At 43.7% G+C, this 10,162-nt stretch overlaps 1 protein-coding gene across 1 annotated transcript; it reads left to right on the forward strand.

Annotated features, from left to right (window-relative positions):
• Nucleotides 1-9,837, forward strand: cab39 (calcium binding protein 39). Its single transcript, XM_080459976.1, has 9 exons — nt 1-210; nt 2,354-2,509; nt 4,272-4,436; nt 4,905-5,023; nt 6,345-6,513; nt 7,295-7,354; nt 7,917-7,982; nt 8,286-8,429; nt 8,994-9,837. The coding sequence occupies exons 2-9, from the start codon at nt 2,396-2,398 to the stop codon at nt 9,180-9,182; spliced, it is 1,026 nt and encodes a 341-aa protein (XP_080316102.1). The 5' UTR covers nt 1-210; nt 2,354-2,395; the 3' UTR covers nt 9,183-9,837.
• Nucleotides 9,838-10,162: the final 325 nt, after the last annotated feature.

A 10,162-nucleotide genomic window follows, 5' to 3' on the forward strand; every position in this document is an offset into this window, starting at 1 on the left:
GCCGCAGTGACTGGAGCTCCGCCGCTGGCGTTACCAGTCGGGCTCGGAGAGAAAGCACTGGGAGGAAACGGGGCCGCACAATTAACAACAGTAACAAGGGGAGGCGACGGGCGAGGAAAACAAAGCCGCGCTTGTTCCGAGGAGCATCTGGCTTCGCCTCTTCGAGTCTGACACGTCGGGAGGAGCGGGAGGAAAAACGCCGTTCTCAAGGTACAGTGATGCGACCGAGACGCCGCGGATTGATATTTGCGGGCAGCTGGACGGGTTTAGCTCGACCTAGCTGCCGCTGCTAAACACGGGCATGGGCTGAAGGAGGCCCGGCTAACTGCGAGCTAAGTTGGCTAACTAACGTGCCTCATATCACGTATTTAAACTGATTTCGGTCAATGTAGCGCTTCTCTCAGACGTAGTTGTCGCTCCTGAAGCAGCCCGGGGTATTTTTGTCCGCGTTAGGGCCGGCCTGGGCCTCATGTTTGTCGACAACACAAACACACTCACACGTTGAACAAGGAAGCAGCAGTGTTGTTAGGTTGGACAGCGATTGAAACATTATAGGCCACGCGAGCTTCCTCACGGATAAAGTTAGCTGGATACTTCACTAAGCTGAATCCCACATGGCCCCAGCTCTGTGGTGCATTGTTGGTTTTTTATTTTAGCATCTGTATCACCCATTAAGTGTCCATTTTGTTAGCCTTGCACAAAGTTGGCAAGCTCACACACAATCACAAACCAGGCATGGGCTACACAGATGGGCGGTGCTCGCTGTCAGGCTCACGTTGGTAGACTGACTGGGCCATGGGTTTGGGGTCTGCTGTTTGGTTTTTTTAATCTTAAAGAAGAGTTAAACACGTATTTACAGGCTGTAAGTTTGATGTCACTAGCTTCATGAGGGAGTTTGTTGTAGCTGTGCTCGCGAGCTGCTGGCTTGTCAGCTGGTAGCAGCACATCTGCTGTGCGGACTGGAGGTCACGTCTAATGGAGTCACGTCAGCTTGTTTTCTGCTCCTTGAGTGTCTTTCTTCATTTTAAATGAGAAGCCCGCACTAACTGCTTTCCTTGTTGTGTTAGATTGGGCCAAACTCAGGCCCGGTCAGCGGCGGATCTGATGGTGTGACGTGTCCTCCGGTACACAACACCTGGTCATTTGGTTGTTAAACCCGCCATATGCGTGTCCGCCCTGCGTGCGTCACGGCCGGTGAAGCTGGTCAGGTGTGCCCAGGCGGTTCTGCCGTCTGCTGGCTCCATTAACGAGCATTAGCGCCTGTGCGAAAGACGGATTTGGCCACCTGGCCGAGGTGAGGCGTGTCCAGGTTAATGGGGAAGAGGCGAACTTGACGTGCTCCGGTCACCAGTGAAACTCGTTGCTTAGTTTTATTGCTGCTGTCACACGTCACACACATCATATATATGAAAAGGAGACTGCACCACACTATTCACTGGCTCCCGCGTTCCTTTCAACACGTGGACTCCATGCCAAGACATAAGAGGAAGTGTGTGAGCCCAGATTGTGGAGGATCTCTCAGGACAACAGGTTGGTGGTTTGAGACCCCTGAGATGTTAGTAATGATTGCGAGAACCACTATTTTAACCAAAAACACAGCTGAGATTTGATGTGAACTGCTGTGTTTTGCTCATTTGTGTTGAGGAGACTTTGGCTTTAGCTCCATGGTGTATGCGAGGCGGCTGGGTGGGTCAGGCTGTTGTGTAGATAAGAGCTCTTGTTAAGTTACCTTTTTCTTGAAGCAACAGTCAGATATGCTTCCCTCGTCAATCAGTTGCATCACTTCAAGCCCAATTCGTCCTGGATTCGGGGTTTTGTTAGTGCAAGTATGTGTTTTCTAACCTGTACCTGCTGAAGTGCACTGATCAGCGTGACTGTGTGTCATCTCCATTATCTTAGTCACTATACTGGGAGTGGACTATACAAAGGTCTGGGGCAATGTCACATATTGAGCTGGCATACGTCATAGTGACTATAACAAGTCAATCATTTACTTAAAATGACCAGTCGATCCTCTCTGAATCACTGCTTAATGAAGCTTTAAAGGTAAGAACTAGATATGATGCTTGAAAATGATCGAAACCTATAAACGGTCGTCAGGTTTGTTAGCATTTTTAACGTTCTCCGAATCTAATGCCATAGCAAATACCAGCACTTAGGTCTGTAGTGGCTTAACTCAGAGTTTGGCATCGGTACCAGCTGCCCTGCTGCTGTGGAAGTTACGCAGGTGGAGCCGATGGTGCTTTGTATTAGGACACAGAGTGCAGCTGTCTTCAAGCTTTCCTCCAGATGTCCGTACGAAAGGCACTCGAGATGAAAAATTAACCTTGGTATAAAAAATTCCTTTCCACAGGTGGACAGTCCGCTACCTGGTCACTCGTGGTAACTCTCCGCCATGCCTTTCCCTTTTGGCAAGTCCCACAAGTCGCCGGCGGACATCGTCAAGAACCTGAAGGACAGCATGACGGTGCTCGAGAAGCATGACATCTCCGACAAAAAAGCAGAGAAGGTGAGAAGCACCCGTGTCCCTCTGAGTTGTGGGATCCATTGCCCAAACCAGAGTTTGGCTTCAGAAATGTTGTCTAGCTTGTTGGCCAGGGATATTTCTGCACTGATGTATTCCTCAGATTTATAGCTTTATTTTGACTTTTAGTCCAAGACTATAATTTCTGGCATTGTTATTCAAATAATAAACAATTTAAAGTTTTGTCCATTTCAGAGAAAATGTTATGCATATATATAGAAAATGTCCTTTTTTCCCCACCTCAGTCAAAGTTGTTGTGATGTTCTTCTTCAAATGGAGCTGTGATTATTTACTCTATTGTGGACCTCAGATTTAAGTTTCATCTATTTTTCAAGCTTGAATATTTGTAGAGCATTCATGAAAATACTTGGATGTTGCAGATTTTAATCCCAGTCTACATAAAGTATACTCTTAACGTGTAAATCACACACAGAAAGGTTTTGGTCTTGGATTCAAACCCACAACATTCCCACTATGAGGCACTATGCTAACCACTACGCCACCTTGTGGTCTGCAACGGTTTCTCAATTCTAACTTCGAAATCTTGAAAAATTGGATCCAGTTCTCACTGGATTTCTGTAACAGTTTGAGTACCAGTGTCCTACTGTATGATTTGTCGTCTATTCGGCTGCTCTTTTTTTTTTTTAATACAGGGATTACAGCTTTCACCATAGACTGTATTAGTTGCATAAAACTGCCCTAAATATGACTTCCTAGAAACATTGCGCTTTTGTTTGAAATTTGAATCTTGCACACGATGGCAATGTTCAAACACTATTCTTTATATCTGCTTCATGCTTTTAACCGGACTGTATCCATGAGGTGCACAAGCAAAGAGAGTTTGGTATATCAATATTTTTGTAATTAATTTACAGTTGTTTGATTTTTGGGGGAAAAAAACATTAGAAATACTGAAGTGACCAAATATAGTTCATTTAAATGGTTAACTTCAGTCTCAGCCTCTGGATACTTTTAACATTCTGGTGCCAATGGCTGTTTTGCTAAAAATGCTACCGTTGCCACAATAAATGGAGACCCTGAGGAAAGAAGTTCTCTTTTGGAATTACACCAGCACTGATGTTGAAAAACCTTGTTTTTTGGCACATTTTGCAATATTCCACATTCAACTGATTCTTGCCTGTTACAAGCCTACTACTTTTTTTTGTTCTGTTTATAGTTGCTGCATTGCAGAGACTCTTGGCATCTTCAACGACTTTATCTTTGTCTGACAGGACCTGGACCAGAGGCTGCTGCTTTTTTTTCTTTTTCTTTTTTTCTTTTTTTTTTTTAGAAAATACAGTGCCCCAAGGCTTTGTTGTACCAGTTTCTGTAGAGCCGACATTTAACTGCTATTGTAAGGCCTTGTCCATGCATTCTGATTACAATGACTTAAAATAAAAAATCTTCCAAGCTTAGGCCTAGCAGGGGGTCTATTTAAACCCAGCGGCCATCCTTGTGGAGGAAACTGTGATACGTTAAGCCTATATTGGTCCCACAATGTGGTAATTTAAAGTGTAACAGCACCAGCTGTCTATTGGTTCTGGGATGGAATATGTTCTTTATGAGAGAGTATGCCTACATATTGTGTTTATACTGTTAGTCTTGTTTGTTATTTATTAAAATGAACATTTCGTCCTGATGCTTTACCTCTGTGTTGAAGTCCAGGAGCGTTTAAAAGTGTAAGAAGAAGAAGAAGAAACTTCCTGTGATGTCTGTTCTCTAATCTATCTGGGTTTTCGTTTTCCAGGCCACAGAAGAGGTGTCAAAGAGCCTGGTGGCCATGAAGGAGATCCTGTACGGGACAAATGAAAAAGAGCCTCAGACGGAAGCGGTGGCACAGCTCGCCCAGGAGCTCTACAACAGCGGTCTACTCAGCACCCTGATAGCAGACCTGCAGCTCATCGACTTCGAGGTGGGAGCTCGTGTCTGTGACGATGGTTGAGATGACGTGTGGGCTAACGTATGTTTCCAGGCCCTCCGTCAGCCTTGTGCTGTGTGGCAACGGCTGCTGCAGGAGTCCCTGACTCACCCCTTCAAAGTGTGACTCATGATGCTGTGTGATCCAGCTTGTCCTCTTTTTACACTCACTCATCCTCCATCCACATTCATCTGGAGAGGCTGAGAGTGAATTATAAATACCAAGATACACCTGTCAGTTTTTTTTTGTTCGTTGAATGTGTGCTTTGGTAGTTCGTACACCAAAAGTATTTATTGTTAAATAATCACACTGAAGATTTCTGTCTCATGGAGCTGGCAAATACGAAAGATTCTCATAGACTAGTGTTTATACACGTCGTCAGATGAAGCCACATGAAATTACATCCTGTTTTATTGACATACAATAAATAGGTTGAATATGTGTTATTTTTCTTCCCACCAGGGCAAAAAAGATGTTGCTCAGATCTTCAACAACATCCTGAGGCGTCAGATTGGCACACGGACACCCACTGTAGAGTACCTTTGCACCCAGCAGAATATCCTCTTCATGTTGCTCAAAGGGTAAGGGCACACACCTGGGACTCTATTACCCTCATGATTGTTATCACAAGTATGAAGAGCAGTTGTTTACATCGGTGTCGAAATGATCCGTCGACGTTCCAAGAAACATGAAGGAACTGCGTGTAGCTGTTTCTCGACTTGTTGCTTATGAAACGCAAAGCAAAGTAGGCAGTCCAATGCAGATTATAAACACATGGCAAAGTGATGCAGTTGGAAGAATGGCATGTTGAACCGCAGTAGCCACTGGTGTCTGGGATTGTTGATGGGGACGGTGGGAAGGATCAATTTAAAAAAAAAAAAAAAACTTCTTAGTGATTCTCCGGTTTTTCCAGAATTCCATTGCTCCAGATTCACTGTAACGTTGTCACATTCACTCCTTGTGTGGGTCCATCTAGGCTTGGATAAACATGCAGTAGATTAACTGATACTTTTCAGTTAGTCTAATAAAACTTAATAGACAGCGTTTAACTGTCTCTTGTATGACTGTTATCCAAGGAAACCTACACGTCATGCAAATACGCCCAATGTAATTGAACTAATGGGACTTGTCTTGTGCAGTGTGCTGTGGATTTTGACCTGTGTCATCTGTGGTGTAAACACAATTACCCTGCTCAACCTTTTCACTACACTTATTAATATTTGATTTAAGCATTTCCAGTTTTTGTTATGTTGGCACTGAGGTTAATTAAAAGTTAGACTTCAAATTAAGTAGTTTTTATCCTCGATCAAGACATCTGTATCCTGCCACAGCCCCTGTGATCTCTTCAGATTATCTTCATTGTGGCGTGCTTCCTTTTTATTGCATATTTGATTGCTTACTTTTATCAGTGACCTAACTACAACTGTTGCTACGGCGTGCTATTGATTCGTCATCTCATGCGTCTCAGCTGTTCTACAAGGTTCGAAATTATTCCATTATAGAGTTAATATAGAGTAAATTGGCTCGCTGGGTTGCAGTGAAAACGTTTGGGGAAAGCAGCTTCAAAACCTTTAATATTTGTGAAGCAGACAGACAAGGATCAAAAGGCTTTCTTGCCTTTGTTTCCAATGTAAACATTCAAAAGATTCTGGATTTAAATCTAATTACATACACAATGAAGGCAAGTGTTGATCCTTTCATGAAAACCGTGATCCAACCCAAACAGAGTTTTTTCCATTTAGTTTGAAAACCTTCCCAGCAGCTCGTGATACTTTAAGCCGTGCAGGACACTTGGCAGCTCACTCAGTTTCAGGAGACAGTGCTTCTCAAACAACAATAAAATAGTTTTTAAGTGTCCAGCATGAGTGCCAGTTTCTCTTCACGCGTTTTTTTTTCCCGCAGGTACGAGTCTCCAGAGATTGCACTGAACTGCGGCATCATGCTGAGGGAGTGCATCAGGCACGAGCCGCTGGCCAAGATCACGCTGGGGTCCGAACAGTTTTACGACTTCTTCAGATACGTGGAGATGTCCACATTCGACATTGCCTCAGATGCATTTGCCACTTTCAAAGTAAGTCGTCTAATGTTTACCTGCATGAATCCAGCCTGCGTCTGTGCAGTGAACCTCTCATCTCATCTAACCAAGGCACAACACAGGCTGGACATGTGTCCAAGAGAAATCCAAAACTAACTGATATCAATGATATGTTGGCTTCCTTACATCAGAGCCTTTTTTTTTTTTTTAAACATTGTACCCACTCTGAAGGAGCTTATATGATGGAAGCAGGTCTAATCAACACATACACAGAGAGATACTCGGGGACAATGGATGTGGAGCTTTTTGTATCTGCAAAAGAAGAAAGATGAATGAGAAGCTATGCTATCCAACTGATAGTTTAACAGATTTAGCTGCTTTTTTCCCCCAATAATAGACTAAGGATGCACATGACTGGCTGGGAAAAGTATTAAATGTCCGTCTCCTCGCAAGTCGGCAGTAGAATTCTCAGTTTTAGCATTCAGGCTGTGACGGCTGTGCTAATAGCCACAGTTCGGCCAGTGCGACTGTTCAATGTCTGTAATATCAGATGTTAAAGACATTAAACCGTCTGCTAAAGGCAGCATTTTCATTAATGATGATGCAGTCTTGCTTTTGTAACTGCAGCGGTTTTCCTAATCCATTTGAAAAGCTTTATCCCTGCCATTCACACTACAGCTGAGGATGCATCTCTTTCTTTCATGAAGTTTATGGTTTTTGGTTTTTCTTTCATTCATTTCATGCATCTGCAAAAATGATTTGTGCCAGTGCTGGTTCAAAGTGACCACTGAGCTGAACGCACTTTGTGTGTTTGCAGGATCTCCTCACGAGACACAAACTACTGAGCGCAGAGTTTCTGGAGCAGCATTACGAAAAAGTAAGTGTGATTAACAAGGAAAAGGTTTCATCAAAGATGTTTTGTTCAACGCAGTGATAGCTCTATAGAGTGGCTCGATTATTTCACCCTTATGAATATATATATATATTTTCTTGTTTGGGAATACTCATCAGTGGAATAAATACATGGAAATAAATAATAGTTATTGGGCCTGCAGCTGTGACTGGACCAGCCTTGATTATTAGAACACATTCTGTATTTATTTATATATTTTTGGGCTACAACAGGATTCTCTCTGTCAATCTGGCCTTTTCAGCTCCTTGGCTGTCCTTTTGTGAACACATCAAACAAACCATTTGGGACATAATTTGCAAGCGGAGGATACAAAGTAGTCGTCAATTAGCGAGCAGAAAATCCCTAATTTTCCTGTCGTCATGTTTTCACACACGATTGACGTTTAACTGTGAAAAACCACTACATGGCTCATTTAGATGACTGTCTCTCTCTCTCTCTCTCTCTCGCCCTGACGCCCCCCCATCCCTTTCCTGTTTTCCCCATCCTCTCTCTACCCATCTCTCTTTCTTTCTGCCGTTTGCTTCAGTTCTTTAGTGAATATGAGAAGTTACTCCACTCTGAAAACTACGTGACTAAAAGGCAGTCGCTGAAGGTAAGCAAGAGTAAACAGGGGTCATGTGGTAGTGCAACCCTATTCACAGAGCTATTTAAAGATGGGGTCTGTCTTGTCATGAGTGTTGGGTTTCTGTGACTCACTTTCTCTCGAGAACTGTGCTGTGACTGCCATCTAGTGGTAGAAGTAGGAATTACTGAGATCCAAGGCTTTTTTTCCTCTGCGCTATGGGCTTGACTGTTCAGTTTGTAATGGTAAAGCTGTAGTACGGACAAGAGGTTTTTAGGGTTAAAGGAAAGTCTTTGTGTCATTGAAGATGAACCGTTCTGTCTCTCTGTGTAGTTGTTGGGGGAGTTGCTCCTGGACCGGCACAACTTCACGATAATGACGAATTACATCAGCAAGCCGGAGAATCTCAAGCTAATGATGAACTTGCTACGGGACAAAAGCCGCAACATCCAGTTTGAGGCTTTCCACGTTTTTAAGGTAAAACCAAAGCGCCGGTCCTTGGTAGAGGTGCGACCATGTTTATATGATGTAGCAAAGAATTCATGTCAGAATAATTATCCTGCTTTAGATATTGATTAATGTTGGGATCAAGTTTGTCACACGTTTTGACCAGTGAAGTAGTCTTAGTTTTATGCCGTGCAAGAGAAAGTATCAAAACATTTTGAATTCCTTAGTGTTCTTTATTAATCGGTAATAAAGTGTGATGTGATCCACAAAAACGAATAATGTGCTTGAACAAATACCAACTAGATATATTATTTGTCTTTATTGAACATATTGACGGAACATTCCCGGGGTTCTTGTCATATTCATTAATTATCAGGTTAAAGGGCTGTTCTGAATCATGATTTAGGATTGTTTCTGTTGTTTTAGTTTTTCTCCAAATACATATCTGCTTTATATGAATGAATGAATCAATGCCTGAATTAAACGAGTGAACTGAGTGGAGAATTAAAAGAGCACAAACTACAGGAGAGAGAGGCACATTACAGATGTATCTGGTTTTTTTATCACGTTAAACCCATCCTCTCCTTCTCCCAGGTGTTTGTGGCCAACCCCAACAAGAAGCAGCCCATCCTGGACATCCTGCTGAAGAACCAGACCAAACTCATCGAGTTTCTCAGCAGGTTCCAGAACGACAGAACGGAGGACGAACAATTCAACGACGAAAAGACTTACCTGGTCAAACAGATCAGGGACCTCAAGAGGCCCACACCCCAGGAGGCCTGAGGACCAGCGGCGAGGTGCAGGGAGGAGCCACCAGGACCACGTGTGGACCGCTTCCTGGAAACGGACCCGGCAGCAGCCGCTGTTCTGCTTTCTGGACAAAAACTCCGGGAAACCAAACAAAACAACTCGCCCACTTTACAGCTCCTTGGGAAGTCGCCAGCGCCTCTGCTCCTCAGAACATTTGGGTTTCATTTTCTTTTCTTCAGTCTTTTTTTTTTTTTTTTCTTTCCTTCAGAAGAAAATGAGAGAGAGAAAAAAATAGTTGCTGCTGCTTCCTTGCACATTGAGACATTTAAGGTTTAATATATTGACCCAACAGTCCAACCCAACATGGTGACAGGAGATGTCTGAATTTAAAATAAGGCACACGCACACACACGTTTACACACAACAAGCGACTAGAGTAGACAAGATTATACATGCCCCATCGAACAATACTGGATCAGTTTATACACACACACACACACACACACACACACACACACACACACACACACACACACACACACACACACACACACACACACACGTGCGCTGCAGGAGTGTGCGCGACATCCTTGCAATGAAAATGGTACGAGCAAGTTGAACACTGGTGTGATCGTTGCATGCCTTGAAATGTGACAGATCTGTGGCAGCGCTAAAATTAAAATATTATAAAAGGAAAATGGCCCCGCCGCCCTGATGTCCCCCAGCCCCGCCGCCCTGATGTCCCCCAGCCCCGCCCCTCCCCTCCCAGTCCCGATCCCACCGAGCGCCCGAGTTCAAAGTGGTAGAAAATCCTGCCGCATTACAGCTTCCATGCCTTCATCCAGCCGAGCAGCAGTGTTTTTATTTTTTACCGAAGCTGAGCTCTCGTTTACCTCCCGGGTGGGGGAGGGAGGAGGAAGAGGAGGATTAGGAGGAGGGATACAAGGTGGAAATTTGGAAATACATCGTCATTGGGTCATTTTTGTTTTCTCCGACAGGGTGAAAGTGTACAT

This window comes from Lipophrys pholis (genome assembly GCF_963383615.2).
Source record: "Lipophrys pholis genome assembly, chromosome: 3".
Taxonomy (NCBI): domain Eukaryota; kingdom Metazoa; phylum Chordata; class Actinopteri; order Blenniiformes; family Blenniidae; genus Lipophrys; species Lipophrys pholis.

Bases quoted from the DNA above. Each gene is read 5' to 3' on its own strand.
- cab39 (XM_080459976.1), top strand. From the start codon at position 2,396: ATGCCTTTCCCTTTTGGCAAGTCCCACAAGTCGCCGGCGGACATCGTC. The intron at 7,983-8,285 runs GTAAGCAAGAGT...CTCTCTGTGTAG, and splicing joins CTAAAAGGCAGTCGCTGAAG to TTGTTGGGGGAGTTGCTCCT. The intron at 8,430-8,993 runs GTAAAACCAAAG...TCCTTCTCCCAG, and splicing joins AGGCTTTCCACGTTTTTAAG to GTGTTTGTGGCCAACCCCAA.